The following is a 17217-nucleotide window of genomic DNA, read 5'->3' as shown; positions in this document are numbered from 1 at the left end:
ACGGGTTGAGATTGAAAAGTGTATTTTTTTTATTTGTCATTATTTGTGAAGAGGTTTCTGCTCTTCGTCCTTGTCTTCCTCTTCCTCACACAAGCTCCTCTTCAACCCCAGAGGAAGACACTTTCTACTCTCTTTAGTAAAAGAACGACTAAAATGAATTAAAATGAGTTTGTTTTTTCAGGAGTTGGAGAGGCGGGAATGTGGAGAGTGGGGAGTGGGGGGGGATAGTGTTGACACTCCTTCTGGGGTCAGAGGTTATGGGAGGGAGGGCTCAATTTCCAGCCGGGTGGAAGGACAACTGCTGGGGGGGGTGACCCTGCACCTGAACAGCTGAAAGAAAAGAAAGACAGTCATTAAAGTATGTTGTTAAAGCTCTTCAAAGCTTAATTAACATGGAGAGTGAGAGCTTCGATAACATGGAGAGAGGGGCGGTTCTAAGCCCTTCAGTTAAAGAGCCCCCATCCAGGTGTGCATCACAATCTACCCCCTAGTGACATCACAAGTGGGTGTGGCCACCGGGACATATGGTTGCCTGACCGGCCGACCCAGCGGACTGAACCAACCGTCATGCTGACCTTCCCATCATGCATCTCGGTGATGCATTCTGTCCCGAATGGTTGAGATTACGGCGAACACACGTCTAGCGGGGGAGACCTGCTGTCTCAGTGGGCGGGGGTCTCCTCACCTGGGTGCGGTCCCATGTAGAAGTGTTGGTGCGCCGCCTGCTGGTGGGGGGTGTTGGGGTGCTGGGGGGCGGGGCTAGCCGCGTGCTGGGGCGGCCCGTAGTGCAGCATGACGGGCGGGGGTCCATGGCCCCCCTGGGGGTGGTGGTGGTGTCCGCTCATCCCCCCCGCCACATGGGCCTGGGGTCAAAGCAAATACGAGAGTCAAACGGAATATCTAAGGTCAATTCAAAGTCACTTTGGTTTTTTGGGGTGAATGAACGAATCAATGAGTGGTGAGAGGGTGAAGCCCGGCACCAACCGGTCACAACCGCCCCGCTGGGATACGGCAGGGGGGGAGGAGCCTCGTTGTCTCACCTGCAGGAGCACAGCCAATAGGAGGCGACTCACTCTACCACTGGGGAAACGCCGTGAGACGGACTTACACACCTCTGGTATTTTACAGGATCTGGGTGAAGGAGTGGGGGTACAGCTGGCTGACCTGGGTAAGGGAGTGGGGGTACAGCTGGGTGAAGGAGTGGGGGTACAGCTGTCTGACCTGGGTGAAGGAGTGGGGGTACAGCTGGCTGATCTGGGTGAAGGAGTGGGGGTACAGCTGGCTGACCTGGGTGAAGGAGTGGGGGTACAGCTGGCTGATCTGGGTGAAGGAGTGGGGGTACAGCTGGGTGAAGGAGTGGGGGTACAGCTGGTTGACCTGGGTGAAGGAGTGGGGGTACAGCTGTCTGACCTGGGTGAAGGAGTGGGGGTACAGCTGTCTGACCTGGGTGAAGGAGTGGGGGTACAGCTGGGTGAAGGAGTGGGGGTACAGCTGGGTGAAGGAGTGGGGGTACAGCTGGGTGAAGGAGTGGGGGTACAGCTGGGTGAAGGAGTGGGGGTACAGCTGGGTGAAGGAGTGGGGGTACAGCTGGCTGACCTGGGAGAAGGAGTGGGGGTACAGCTGGGTGAAGGAGTGGGGGTACAGCTGGCTGACCTGGGAGAAGGAGTGGGGGTACAGCTGTCTGACCTGGGTGAAGGAGTGGGGGTACAGCTGGGTGAAGGAGTGGGGGTACAGCTGGCTGACCTGGGAGAAGGAGTGGGGGTACAGCTGGGTGAAGGAGTGGGGGTACAGCTGGGTGAAGGAGTGGGGGTACAGCTGGCTGACCTGGGAGAAGGAGTGGGGGTACAGCTGGGTGAAGGAGTGGGGGTACCTGGGCCAGCTGGCTGATCTGGGTGAAGGAGTGGGGCAGGTTCTGGTGCGGCGGGAGGCTGTAGCCCTGCATGGAGAAGGGGGCCTGGGGGGAGCTGTGTCCCGGGGCCCCGGACAGCTGCCCCGTGTGGTAGAGGGCGTGGGGCTGGGGGGCCCCCTGGCCGGACTGGAGGAGGAGGAGGAAGAGTTTAGTCAATGCTTTGTACTACACCCCCGCTGCTTCTACCCCACCGACTACGTCCACTACACCTGCTACATCTTCACCCCCCGCTGCTTCTACAATTCTCTAATTGGTACGATCCCAGTACTACAGTATAAATGATTCTCTACTTGGTACGACCCAGTACTATATATGATTCTCTACTTGGTACGACCCAGTACTATTCACCCCTTGCTAGTGACGTCACGCAAAACTCGCGCGAATTATGAACTCCATGACGGACGGCGGAAGTATCGGAAAAGCTATGCTGTAGTCGGCGGACGGCAAGCAAAATAGACATTCTCTGGTACGTGCTCGTTCGTTCGTTCGTGTACCATGGTTATTTCTTGTTGTGCAGTTGGCTGTGCCAATAGGCAGGGTAAAGCCAATGTTTCGTTTTACCGGATACCATTCGATGGGGAGAGAAGGCAGCGATGGGTTGCTGCTATAAGCAGAAAGGACTGGCAGCCCTCCAAGTACTCGAGGATTTGCAGCGAACATTTTTTACAAGGTAAGATTCATGTATTTCCCAATTACTTGTACTTAATCTGTGTAATGCCATACCATCATCCATGTCCAGATGGAGACCCAGTCAAATTGTCATTTGTAACATGAGTGGCCTGTGTTATGGGCAAGTGCCAACTAGCGTGATGGGGCTGTGCAGTCTAACGTTACCCATTCACAAACGTAGCCTAATGTCAGAATTCACTGATCAGTCTCAAACAGTGTCATATGTATCTTACACAAGTGGTTATTACAGATAGATAAGTAGGCTATAAGTCCACAGATACTGAGAGATAGACAGATAGACAGATAGACAGATAGATAGATAGATAGATAGATAGATAGATAGATAGATAGATAGATAGATAGATAGATAGATAGATAGATAGATAGATAGATAGAATAGTTATAGGCAGGGGCCATGGTTCTCAGCGCCCTCTTGGTGGTACAGTAGCCTTCTCAGGCAGCTTCCCTATATTTTATGACTAGGCTGTTGTCATATTGAAGCTCACTCAAATTGAAGCGACTTGATGCAGTCTGAAGTTAAGTCTGTTTGGCACCTACCAGATGCCCTACCTCCAACGATAACGGCACAACAACGATAGAATCCATAAATAATATTATTATTAATAATGTATTTAACAGTGTTATTTAAATATCTATCTATATATATATATTTAATGGTGTTATTTAAACTTCCTGCTCGTCTACTACACTCTTCTGCTGGTGATTTTGCCGTCCGTCATGGCGTCGTCACGTGGTCATGGTCACGTGCTTGCAAGGGGTGAATATATGATTCTCTACTTGGTACGACCCAGTACTATATATGATTCTCTACTTGGTACGACCTAGTACTATATATGTATCTCTACTCAATAGAACTTTAACTTTGTTAGAGTCTTGTATAACACTCACTTACACTTACATCCCTCTACTTTGTATGACCCTCCATGTCAGTGGGGCACCTACCTGGGAGTGGGCGGGGCTTGGAGCAGCATGCTGAGGTGGGGGCTGACTTCCTGTGGGGGTGCTGGAGGGCTGGGGGTGATGCAGAGGTCCGGAGAACGACTGGGGCGCTGAAATACGGATTCACTTAAATGACTATCACGTCGTATGAGGCTTTTGTATCGGTCAATTAAGTGTAGGTCAACCCCTTTCTCTGCTCCAATATCACTTAAAGGGGGCGTGGCCCACGAGATACCCCTCCCACTGCTTACCATACATGGCCTGCTGCTGCCCCTGGGAGGCCTCAGCTTGGCCCGGGTACTGGGGGCCGGCGGGGCCCATGGCCTGGGGTGGGGCCCCGGAGGTCAGCATCCTGGCTCCCCCGGGAAGCACTGAGTACATGGGCTGGAGCAGAGAGAGACGAGAGAGAGAGACCGGTGAATACCGTCCCCAGGTCAATAACTTATCTCCTCTACACAAAGCCAGGAGAGTAAACGGGATGGGTGAATACTCGGGAAGTGAAAGAGAAATGCAAACTCTGTTAGCAAGCAGAACCAGTTCAGGACAACGTTTAGGTGATAGCATGTGGCTAGCAGATTGTGTGTGTGTGTGTGTGAGTGACCCTACCTGTCCAGGGTAGTGTGGGGGCAGGGCGTACTGCAGGTAGGACTGGGGGTAGGGGGAAGCCACCAGGGAGGGGCCGGCGTGGAGAACCGGGGACCCCATGGAGCCGTGCTGGTCGGGACGGGAGCCCAGAATGGGACCTACACACAAACACAAACATATATATACAGTATATATACATACACAATGCTTTTCTTTTATATTGGCCTAGATGCGCGCGCGTGCGTGTGTGTGTCAAGGTTGGGCGATCGTCTACAAGCTTCCATCGTCCGATTGCGCCCCCTAGCAATCGCCGATAGTTGATACTATCGGCGGGGGGGGGGGGGCGCTGATTTATCACATTATAAAATTGCCATTTTATTTTTCTATTTTTTTCTTAAAAACGATAAGGTAGGTCTTCCCCTTGGACCAGCGGGAGCCTCCGCTGAATTAAGTTTCGATACGTCGGTGCCGGCGGTGCTGTCATGATGACACAGTCGGTGTGTCTCAATTGTGAAACCTGGGTGGGGGGGGTGGGGGTCATGTGGTCTATGCAACTACTCCTTTCTACTACTTTCAGTTGGTTTCATTGAAGCCGTCTGGTCAACCTCTGACAATTCAACACAGCACAACCAATTCATTTTTCAACCATTTGCCTTCGTTCAAACCAATGAGGAAATGTACACACTTGTATCTTCAATAATATCTAAACGAGATTTCAATAGCTTGTATACTTTTTTCAGAATCACAGTTTTAGATTCTTACCGGCATAGTTTTCAGTTGCTCTCATTGATTTCCTTTGACGCCAGAGCGTGAGGACGTTCATGTTCATGCACACACACACACACACACACACACACACACACACACACACACACGCACACACACGCACACACACGCAATAGCTCCGCCACATAGCCGCGTTTATGGACACTTCTGATCTGATTAGTGGAAGTGGAAGAACAGCTCAATCGTAATACAATTCTCTGATCGGAATACAATTCCATGTCCCGGTAACTTATTAACCCCAGCGTGTCCGGTTGCTAAGCGACGTCAACGTCTTTGGCAGACCATTTCTCTGCTGATCAACACTACGAATGGTAATTGTAAAAAGACACACAGTGTGAAGATATTGTTTCGTTTTGGCAAGGAGCCGTGTAATAAGCGGGATAATGTATAATATAATGTATCCCTTATCATACAAGTCCAGACCAACATAACGGTTGTGTGCGAGACATACGGACGTACGCTTACCACTTTTGTAAATGCCATATATTCGGATTGCATGATAGGAATAGATCTATTCCGTTTAGAAATCGAATCGGATCAGAAGCGTCCATATTAACGCGGCTTAGACACACACGCAATGGCTCTGCCATTGTCTTAACACACATACACACACACACACACACACACACACGCATACACATAGACACACACACATAAATGAGCGACCATCAGTTTTTCAGGGTGAGATGCAGCGGAGTGTGATGACATTTCGCCGTGCGACCAGGCCGTTATGTTTCAAGCCCCTCCCCTCTCCTCTCCTCTCGTAGCAGTGAGGGAATACGTCAGGTCAGCGCTACAGTTACGCTAACTTCAATTACAATTTGCGGGGCTTTTTAAGCTGTAAAATTTGCCACCACACCACAGCGCTGTTTTTCTGGCAGTAAAAAAAACAATCACAAAAAAACGAACGCCTTTTCATCAGCAACTTGAGACGATTGATGATGGAATCCATCTATCGTCGATAGTATCGATCATCGGCCCATCCCGTGTGTGTGTGTGTGTGTGTGTGTGTGTGTGTGTGTGTGTGTGTGTGTGTGTGTGTGTGTGTGTGTGTGTGTGTGTGTGTGTGTGTGTGTGTGCGTGCGTGTGTGTGTGTGTTTTCTGTGTACCTTTAGCCCTGGGGTATTTGTTCTGGTTGGACATGGTGTACTGGTACATCTGTGGAGCCTGCACACAAAATAACTATTATCATCATTCTTTTCACATTATTAAAGTAAACAACTTATTATTATGGCGTTGTTAAACAAAACAACCGGTTAATAATCATTCAGTGCGTATTGCATTCTCTGTGTGCCACCTGTGTGTGTTACCTGAACCGCGGGCCCTTGCAGTGGGATGGGGGACAGGTAGGACAGGTAGTGTCCGGGACCTCCGCTGTAGACGGGGTGCTGGCCGGGGGGGGGCATTACCACAGAGGGGGAGGGGGCGCTGGGGCGAGGGGGGGTGGGCGTGGGTGACGGCTTCTGCTGGGAAACAAAAACAGGACACTTTAACACGTGTGTGTGTGTGTGTGTGTGTGTGTGTGTGTGTGTGTGTGTGTGAGATAGTGTTACCAGGGGTAGAGTGTGTGTGAGTGAGTGAGTGAGTGAGTGAGTGATTGAGTGAGTGAGTAAGTGAGTGAGTGAGTGAGACCATGGGTAGAGTGTGTGTGAGTGAGTGAGTGAGTGAGACCAGGGGTAGAGTGTGTGTGTGTGTGTGTGTGTGTGTGAGAGAGTGTTACCAGGGGTAGTGTGTGTGAGTGAGTGAGTGAGTGAGTGAGTGAGTGAGTGAGTGAGTGAGTGAGACCAGGGGTAGAGTGTGTGTGAGTGAGTGAGTGAGTGAGTGAGGGAGTGAGACCAGGGGTAGAGTGTGTGTGAGTGAGTGAGTGAGTGAGTGAGTAAGTGAGTGAGTGAGTGAGACCAGGGGTAGAGTGTGTGTGAGTGAGAGAGTGAGTGAGATCAGGGGTAGAGTGTGAGTGAGTGAGTGAGTGAGTGAGTGAGAGAGTGTTACCAGGGGTAGAGTGTGAGTGAGTGAGTGTTACCAGGGGTACAGCAGCGGGGTTGATCTTAACGGGCTGGAACTCCTTCGCATTGGGGTTCAGTGTGGAGCTCTTCACCGGCCTGCACGCCATGAGGCAAACAAAATTATGTCACAATAAAGAATATAATAAATCAAACATTACCTAGGCCAGCCTAGAAAAATACATTACACAGTGTAGATGGAGATGTAGTTGAAGTATTTTCTAAGTTGTCTCATCTTGGGTCATTTTGGGGGATTCAAATCTAAAAAAAAAAAATTCTATTTTGGAGATATATATATATATATATATATATATATATATATGTGTATGTTCCAATAACGATCACATTAAATGATATGGAACAATTATGAACACCAACTCTCGTTTGAACATGAGATAAGGCGATGATTTATAAGCCAAATTATAAGACAGGAGCTCTAAATCACTTCCGTCATCAACCAATAGGCATTGCAACCCAGTATCACGTTGATTTATGCTTACTGTCACATCATAAACCATGGACCCTATAAACCATGGACCCTCTCAATCATGGACACTCTCAACCATGGAGCCTATAAACCATGGACCCTCTGGACCATGGACCCTCTCAATCATGGACCCTATAATCCATGTACCCTATAAACCATGGACCCTCTCAATCATGGACCCTATAAACCAATGGTCCCTGTAAACCATGGATCCTATAAACCACGGACCCTCTAAATCATTGACCCTATAATCCCTGGACTATGGACCCTATAAACCATGGACCCTCTCAACCATCATCTCTAAAACCAGCATCAGTAACTATGGGTGTTGGAGGTTCGTTTCAGACAGGGAACCCACACTGCAGGTAAGCCAGCCTCTCTGCTCTCCAGCAGGGCCTCCTCTGCGGGGGTGCCGGCGGGGGCCTGCGGGCCCCCGGGAGTGGAGCCCAGGTGCCCGGCAGCTAGGCCTGAAGCGGGGGCCGATATCTCGGGGGACTGCTGCAGAACCTGGGGGGAGGAGGAGGAGGAGGGGTGGGCCAGGGGGCTGGGGGCGGAGTCTGGGGCCTGAGCAGGTGCTGAGGCGGAGGCGGGGCCACCTGAGGGGGAGGAGCTTGGCTGCAGCTAAGACAAGAAACGCAGAGAGGGAGGGGTCAAGGTATTGGTGTGAATATAAACGTAATATATGTAGATGAACAGCATGAAGTGTATCGCTCGGAAACCACATTGGCCCACTTGGGTTACTAGTGAGGATAGAGATGTGTTAAAATAGAGCAGTGAGTTTGAAAGCTGCCTTGCGCATCTTACCCGGAACTCCTTGCCAAACTTCCTCAGCTCTTCCAACTGGGACCTCTGCTGGACTGTTTGGGGGGGGGGAGAGGTGAACCGGGAGGGAAGGTGAGAGAAAAGCAGAGAGAGTTAGCTAAATATTAGGTCAAACCTAGTATTATGGGATAAGGAGAGAGAGATTAGTGCTAGATGGGTTAAAGAGTTAATTAGGCACACACACACACACACACACACACACAAATAATACCTTTGTTAGTCTTGGGGTCCTGAGGGCTCCCGTCTGGTCGGTCCTTGGCTGCCGAGTTCAGGATCTCGTTCACTACAGGAAGAAGAAACCAAGGATCATGTGACCACCAAGGTCCGGGGTGTGTCTCTAGCATGGTGAAGCCTCCACGTTTGATGCATAACTCGTATTACGGTTGTCACCTACAACGTGGTGGAAGCCGATTGGCCAGTTCTCACCATCTACAGGAAACAGGGGGGTGGGGCCAGACGGTTTGGCCGTTGGCATGGTGACCGATGGGTGGGAGGAGTCAGCCGCAGGAAACTCCTGGGGCAGGGCATCGGGCTTCGGTGAGCGAGAGACTAAAGGAATCCGAGAGAGAGAGAGAGAGAGAGAGAGAGAGAGAGAGAGAGAGAGAGAGAGAGAGAGAGAGAGAGAGAGAGAGAGAGAGAGAGAGAGAGAGAGAGAGAGAGAGAGAGAGAGAGTGAAAAAAAGCTACCTGGTACAAGCTGTACTCTACTGTGTTGTGTGATATTGTACTGCCGTGGTCATACTCCCTTGCCCGGAGGAACAGGGTACAGACCCAGGCTCTGCTGTGTTACCTGGAGGCTGGGTGTTGCGCAGGTGTCTGTTAGTCGCCTGTCTCTGGGCTTTAGGAGATGTCCGTGATACGACTAGGAGAAAAGAACAAGATGCGAAAACGATCAGACTAATGGAAGATTTTCCGCGGGGAAAAAAAAAGAGCGAAAATCCTCAACGCTATTTGTCATGACAATGAACGTGACCCTACCTCCGTTGAGGGCGGTGCGGGGGGCGTCGCCAGCGAAAGGCGGAGTCGCGTGATTGGAGCAGGGGGGGCTGCCGGCCGCGGGAGGGCTGGCCTGTGATTGATGGGGAGAGTAAGCGTTCCTGACGGACAGGGGGCTGCTCCTATCGGTGGTCGGCTTCGGGGAGGAGGAGTTGGGGGCGGGGTGTCTGGAGGAGGCGGGTCCTCCGGGGCGGGCCGGCGCGCCGCCCCTCAGGCTGCTGGGAGACACGCCCATCTCTCGGGCCCTCTGGGGCAGCGGGATGTAGCGGCCCTCCCTGGACGAAGAGGGGGAAAGGAGGACGGAGGAGAGGAGGGGGGAGGAGAGGAGGAGAGAGGAGAGGAGATGGGGGGGTGAGGAGAGAGGAGATGAGGCGGGGGGCAGGAGAGAAGGGAGGAGAGGAATCATGAAGAGGGGAGGATCGTGTTCTTTTACGTTTCCTTAAATAAACATTTAAAGCAACAATCTTAAAATGGTCAACAAACTGTCAGCCGGGTCTGGAGTGGGCGGTAACCATGCCGACGGCCACCTGGTTACTCTACGTGGGCTATAAGAACCAAACACACACACACACACACACACACACACACACACACACACACACACACACACACGTGGTTGGGGGAAGGGGTTGCCCTTGGCGACGATTACCTGGTGACGGCGGAGAAGCCGGGGCTGGCGCGGCCCTCCCTCTCCCTCACCACGGCGCTGTACTTGTCTTCCTCGCTCTTCCCCTCGTCGTTCTCCAGGGAGACGCGGCGGCGGTACTGAGCGCCGCCCTCGATCTCATTGGCCAGCCGGGCGGCGCGCGCCTCCCGCTGCCGGAACGACTCGGAAGACCCCCGCTCCAGAGGCACGCTGGAAATAGATCACGCAGATGTACAGGCCGTATCTAAAGCTACAAATATAGATTTACATGACATATACATCATGAACATATCTATCTAATTATATACTACATACTACACATACACACAGTAAATATATAGATCATCATAATACTAGATATATAGGATTCTGTGTGTGTGTGTGTGTGTGTGTCTCTTACGTGTACATGGACAGGTTGGAGTCGTAGGTGGACTTGATTCCGTACGTCTCCTCGTTGAACTTGAACATCTCGTTAGCATCCCAGCCATTAGACTGCACAACACACATGCACAAATAAGGAATGAATTATACAAAAACACAAACACACACATTCCCACGCACACACCTAGGCCGACATAAGCTATATCAGTCCTAATCCTGAACATTTTTTCATGGCATTTTCCCCCCCTGAAATAATTCCCTATTACAAAAATCAAAAATAGCTTGAGTGAGAACTACATTTATCTTAATGTGCTGATTTCTGAAACATGCTTTGCGCAGTAAAGGGAGCCAACTTTATCTGATTCCGCATAAAGTTTCATTGATTGGCGCGCACTCTCTTCTCTAGAGTCTTTGGTGTAAACATAAAAAATGCAACATTCCATTAATTCAGTATCATTCAAACACAGAGGTTGGGCATTGACACACGGCTATTGCCAACCCGATTGGAGAGCTTGGTCTAGATCCTGCCCATATTTTTGGGCAGGATGATGTATAGGCCTTTTTACACTTCCAAGCCGGTTCGGTCGCAGCTTGGCACGGCCGGCGATTTCACCGTCTTATCTCAAGTTTCCTGTGTAAAACCAAGGGGGTCAAATCCCCCGTTCGTCAAGGCGCGGGCTTTCTTGGTTCACTGGAGAAGGCGGGGCTGCGCACGGAGTCTCTGACCTCTTTAGAATAATTTGCATACTCCCGAATGTTTTTATTTTTTTATGAATGAAGACACCCGCTTGCAAGAATGAGTTCACGTCTGAGTGTAGGCTACAAACGCGATTAACTATTTAAAAGTGCAAAAACGCCTTTAAACTATTTAAAAGAGCACTTTTTTTATCCCGACAAAAGCCTCGTTAGGAAAGTTCCTCTGTGTCTCTCTCGTAGATAGCACCATCTTTCAAGATCTTTTTTAATGCGACTGCGTAACCTTCTCTCACATGATCAGCCGCTCGCGGATTTCACTTTCTCTCCAGTTAGAACTGCTCATGATGAAAGGCTATCGCAACGCTGTCTCTGTAGAGACAGCGCAGCAACACCTCTATCCAAGCACCTCCCTGGAACCGCGGCGCTGTCGCATTTACATCAGATTCAATATGAAACCCAATAAACCGCAAATGTGTGTAGGGTCCGGGAGGGTAAATCGGGGTGCTTATGATGGTGCTGGTAATGTAAGCGGGAACGCGTGCGGCGTTCAGGCACGCATCGCAGCACATTATCCCGCAGCAGTCTACGTTCACTGCAGAAACCACGCTCTCAACTTGGCGATTGTGCACTGTTGAGCGTTTTCACGCCGTTCGTTACCAACGATGCTTTCGGGAAATGGTGTGAAAACTGTACGATGCACTTTACGATCCACTTAGGCTAACGATGCTTTCGGGAAACGGGGCCCAGGTGTGTGTGTGTGTTTACAGAGTCTGTCTCTAAGTCTGCGTGTGTGTGTGTGTGTTTACAGAGTCTGTGTCCAGGTCCAGTCCCTCTCCGTTGGGGTCTCCTCCGTCCCAGCGCAGCAGAACTTTCTCCCGCTGCTCCCCGTTCACACGCCCGCTGCTGATGGCAGAGTCTGTGAACGCATCTACACACACACACACACACACACACACACACACACACACACACACACACACACACACACACACACACACACACACACACACACACACACACACTTAACCTCATACCTCACAAGGACACGTTTGGATTAAATGTGCAACTGAACAAAATTCCACATCCTGGTTACAATAGTGACCATGTAAACGTGTTAATCTGTACTGCAAAAATACCTTCATCTTTTTTGATGAAGAGGTTAACACATAGGTTAAGGTGAGTTACAGGAAGGACTCGTCATAACTGAATGCCATGTTTACATGGCCCCTAACATAACCGGGATAGAGTTAAAGGGGTAGTTCGGAATTTTGGACACAGGGCCTGATTCCCAAGTTAGCCTTGGTTCCTTATCATTGGAGACAGTTTTCAACACATTTCATTCAGTCCTTCTAGTTGCAGAGTTTGCTCGTGCTAGGCTAGCGCATGGCAACGGGCAATACTAGCCTGCTAATAAAACAGTCTTACTCACTCCACAGTACACCCGAGGTAAATCAATTATAACGACAGACTATAGATGTAAATGTCTGTGTTGATAGAATAATGTTAGAAATAAAACTAACCTTGCATTGCATGAATCATCGCATTTTGAGGGACTACTTTCTCAGCAGCAGCGGAATTTAACCTAGGTATCAGTCCGCCGCTGCCGTAGCCTAATACCAGGAATATAACACTGCTGCTGAGACACAGCAAGTCCCTCAAAATGCAATGCAATGCAAGGTTGGTTTTATTTCTAACATTATTCTATCAACACAGACATTTACATCGACCGTCTGGCGTTATAGTTGATTTGCCTCGGGTGTACTGTGGAGTGGGTAAGACTGTTTTATTAGTAGGCTAGTATTGCCCGTTGCCGTGCGCTAGCCTAGCACGAGCAAACTCTGCAACTAGAAGGACTGAATGAAATGTGTTGAAAACTGTCTCCAATGATAAAGAACACAGAGGCTAACTTGGGAATCAGGCCCTATGTCCAAAATTCCGAACTACCCCTTTAACCGGTTTATACAAGGCCAATAAGGTCAGGTGAGGTAGTGACAGATGCACCTAATCCCACCATGACACCATCAATACGAGGTTGACAGTTTTGGATGTATTATGGTGGGATGGGAGGGATCTGTGGCTAGTTACCTCTGATGGCGAAACTGAGGTCCACGTTGCGGCAGGTCATGGTGACCAGATCTGACGGGCTGAAGATCATGGTGTCTGTGATGTCCTCAATCCTGGGTCCCCCTCCCCCATCACCACCTCCCCCACCGTCATCCCCTGGACCCCCCTCCCCCCTCTTGTGGACCGCATCCACAGCAAGCTCACACTGGAAGAGAGACATAGAGACAGACAGAGAGAGAGAGAGACAGAGAGAGAGAGAGAGAGAGAGAGAGAGAGAGAGAGAGAGAGAGAGAGACAGATGAGGAGAGAGATAGAGTGACAGGGACGTAGACAGACAGAGAGACACAGTTGAGGAGAGAGACATAGAGACAGACAGGGAGAGAGAGAGAGAGAGACAGAGAGAGAGAGAGAGAGAGAGGGAGAGAGAGAGAGAGAGAGAGGGAGAGAGAGACAGATGAGGAGAGAGATAGAGTGACAGGGACGTAGACAGACAGAGAGACACAGTTGAGGAGAGAGACATAGAGACAGACAGGGAGAGAGAGAGAGAGAGACAGAGAGAGAGAGAGAGGGAGAGAGAGACAGATGAGGAGAGAGATAGAGTGACAGGGACGTAGACAGACAGAGACACAGTTGAGGAGACATAGAGACAGCGGGATTATGTGATTAATGGCTCTACAAGTAAAGTTGACTTGACACAGACAAAGACGGATAGAACGAGACAAGGACAAAAGAAAACCACATGTTAATAGTTTACCAGACATTTACCTGGGAACTGAGTGTCTTGAAGATCCCTTCGTACACGGCCCCGTTTTTTACCCTCACGTCACACGTGGCTCCCTGGGAACAAACAAAGACTCGTTTAGAGGTGGGGGTTCAAGGCACCCTAAGACTCCTCCAACACGACGCGGAGGGGACAGAGAGGAGGAGGAGACAGCAAGAAAGAGGGGAAAAGGGGGAGGAGGACACAGAGAAAAAGAGGAGACAGAAAGGAGGAGGAAAGAGAGAAGGAGGAAACAGAGAGGAAGGAGACATACAGGAGCGAGCAACACTCACCACCACAGAGGTAAGGATATGGAGCATCCCGGCATTGTTGTACACACCTTCAAATACCTAGGGACAAAACACACGTACAAGTGTAACACCACTGGAGTGCTGATATGTTCACATGAATAGGGTTAAAGCAGGTGAAATATTAGCATATATTTATTTTATCTTAGAAGACACATAGCCGCATTGAAAGCCGAGGGTTTGCGTCATGCTACTTTAAAACTGACCTCAATACTTTTTTTCTATCATTCTAATAAAAAACATTTTCATTGAATGTACTTAGACAATTTGTTGTTGATGTGTATTGATGATTAGAGGTGTGTTCAGCAACTTCGACGGGGAGCATTTCTCAAAGCTACAAAATAGGCTGCCATTTTGGTCGAAAGATTACATATTGAGACCACGTTCAAGACATCTCCGAACCCGGAAGTTTCAGCCCTTGGATTTCCACTTTCGACATCATTACGTTCACGCTGCCAGGTAACTGGGGGGCAATAAAACATGGATATCCGAAGGAAGTTGGGCATAGTGTGGCTCATTGCTGATTACTAAATAAATAGGCATCAGCAATTGATGCCTCTTTTGGAAAGACACGAAGAAGAGAGCAGAAACACTTGTTGTCAGCTAATTGAAATTGATAATATAACAGTTTAAATACACATATTGCTACAATCAGAGGGAAATATAAATGATAAAAACACAAATCAAATCGTAACAATAATTTTCTTCCCATTAATGATGAAAGATGCCATGTTTAATGTTGTAACTGAAGCCAAGTCAGAGGTTTGAAGCTCTGAAATGATATGCGAATTTCTATCTTGTTATTCCGAGTCAGGCAATGATTTTTTCCAAGTTTAGGGTTGTCTTGAAGGCAGTATATGCGGTTGGTGTTTAATACAATTACAGTACTTTTTGTTTTTGTTTAATAATATAAAAAACAGCCTTCTTACTATTGGTATTTAATAAAGTAATATATATGATACAGTAGGCCTACTTATGGTTGGTGTTTAATATTATATTTAACACTTTAGGTGCGTAATAAACTGATAGATGATACAGTAGTCAAACTTGCTTTTTTTTTTTACAGCAAGTAGGTCTACTGTGTTAAATATTATTCTTAGTCTGTGTTTAATAAAGTCATATATATATATATGACACAATAGGCATACTTGAGGTTGGTGTTTAATACAGTTATATTGAACACAGTAGGCCTAGATACTGTTGGTGCATAATAAAGTCATACACAACAAAAACCAGTTTGACTACTTACTGGCGATGACTGTGACTGTGACGGAGGCTTCATTGTGTTTCTTGTCCTGAAAGTTCAAAGGTCAACACGGGGTTACTGACAGGACTGTCAAGAAGTGAGTACAGTCTAGCGTTTGGGGGGGTTCGAACCCTAGAAGAAAGGTATTGGGTTCGAATCCCAGTGTCCTCAGTCTACCTGTAGGCTTAATTCCCTCAGCCCTACCTGCGCCCTCATAACATGCTATCTTGATGATTGTAAGCCGCTTTGGATAGCAGCGTCAGCTGAATGAATATGTAGAAGTATATTAGTACCCTTAAGTATTTAACAGAGGTGTCTCCTGTATTTAGACGTAAACAATATTAAATCATATAAAACCCGGCGGCAATCGGATCAATAGCTTTCTACATTAGCATGTAAGCTAGCAAGTTGCACCATTGCAAGCCTGCACAAGAACTGACGTCGGTCGTGTTTGGCAACATCTTTAAAAGCTGAAATCGCCTCGGTTATTGTACTTCTGATCATGTTAAAACGGTTTAGTCGTTTACATTATCAGTATCATTGTCGTTGTTGTTGCTGTCAGCTAGCCTTAGTTAGCTTCAGTTACATTGTCTTGCCGCAGTTAGCCTAGTTAGCGATGCTCCTCAAAACAAACACTGACATCTTCCGGTAAATCAGATCCTAAGGTACTCATAGTGGCGGTGAAGGTTTGGTAATAAATACATACTTTTTAGTCATGTGCATCCCTGTGTTTCCAGGCTTCATAAACCGTCGAAAACAAAAACAAAACACCGCTCTGGGGTGTGCTCGTTTATTTCTAACCCGGCATCCGGTTAACAAGTGACGTGTGGTACCCGGGTGGGGTTAAAAGTGGTTTTCTCACCACATCTTTAGTCTTCTAGATATAATCCTGTATGATATAGCATTGCAAGTAACTTCGATTAGTATTCTGTTAAAAAAAATGTAGCTCTAAAATCTAGGCAAATTAAGAAAAACGTTTATAATTTACCGGTTTTGAAACCCACGTGATAAGTGCACAAGTCGATGTACAATAACACGCGCACCACTCTTAAGTCACGCCCTCATCTGCGATGAAAGGTGAATGAACAATTCTTCCATCACTCTTTATTTACTTAAATCCAATTGGCTCGCTAAACCTGTCGCTCGTAAACAGGATCCCGAGATATATATATATATATATATATATACACATATATATATACATATATATATATATATATATATATATACATATATATATACATATACATACACATACACATATACATGCACACGCGCACACACACACACACACACACACACACACACATATACACAGTATATTAGAACTATACAGCCTTTATTGAGGAAATAGACCTAATAGTGTTGACCCTTTGTTTTTTGGCCTTGAATGTCATGCTGGTGCTTGGTTCTCAGCAGTGGTTGAAAGTACGGCAAAATCGAGTCGTATATGATGTGTCTTCGTATGGTGAAAACATAATAGGACATTTTGAATCCATTGTTCTCTGCAAAATCTGAATCCAGGAGCGGAAAAAGACAAAACCCAGAAGACGAATGTGTTTCACTATATTTATATTATATCGTTATCATTAAATTCAATGTAGTACCTGAAACTAACCACACGAGGGGGACAACATCGCCCCACCCTCAACACACGGTCCCAGCGAGGAGAGAAAAGACAGAGAAAGGCACGAACAGTTTTCAAACTGAGAACAAAAACACAGAGAGCGGGAAGAAACGGAGAGAAAGGTGCATATAGGGAACAAATACAAGACCGAATAACGTAAGAGAGACAAAGAGAAATGTCAACAGGTTATGGTCTGGAAGGATGGGGAGCAAAACAAAACGACAGGAGCAGATTTACAGACGCAAGAGGGATAGATACAGAAAGGCACGAGTAGAA

General features: G+C 48.0%; 1 protein-coding gene across 3 annotated transcripts; it reads right to left on the bottom strand.

Annotated features, from left to right (window-relative positions):
- Positions 1-23: 23 nt before the first annotated feature.
- Positions 24-16124, bottom strand: atxn2l (ataxin 2-like). 3 transcript variants are annotated; one of them, XM_079746491.1, is made up of 23 exons: positions 16021-16124; positions 15318-15363; positions 14054-14110; positions 13766-13837; positions 13022-13205; positions 11743-11864; positions 10260-10351; positions 9863-10069; positions 9196-9488; positions 9008-9079; positions 8645-8767; positions 8430-8501; positions 8201-8253; positions 7755-8017; positions 6930-7008; positions 6220-6375; positions 6019-6076; positions 4145-4281; positions 3790-3922; positions 3542-3648; positions 1871-2035; positions 686-863; positions 24-330 (listed from the first exon to the last, which is right to left on the bottom strand). In XM_079746491.1, exons 1-23 carry the CDS (start codon positions 16056-16058, stop codon positions 272-274), a joined length of 2766 nt encoding a protein of 921 aa, XP_079602617.1. In that variant the 5' UTR covers positions 16059-16124; the 3' UTR covers positions 24-271. The 3 variants fall into 3 exon arrangements, with proteins under 3 accessions (XP_079602617.1, XP_079602618.1, XP_079602619.1); XM_079746492.1 differs by having other exon boundaries at positions 6220-6372; XM_079746493.1 differs by lacking the exon at positions 16021-16124 and adding an exon at positions 15901-15976.
- Positions 16125-17217: the final 1093 nt, after the last annotated feature.

This window comes from Pollachius pollachius, assembly GCF_949987615.1.
Source record: "Pollachius pollachius genome assembly, chromosome: 11".
Lineage (NCBI taxonomy): Eukaryota > Metazoa > Chordata > Actinopteri > Gadiformes > Gadidae > Pollachius > Pollachius pollachius.
The sequence above is the reverse complement of the archived record's forward strand: the minus strand, read 5'-3'. Positions and strand labels throughout refer to the sequence as shown.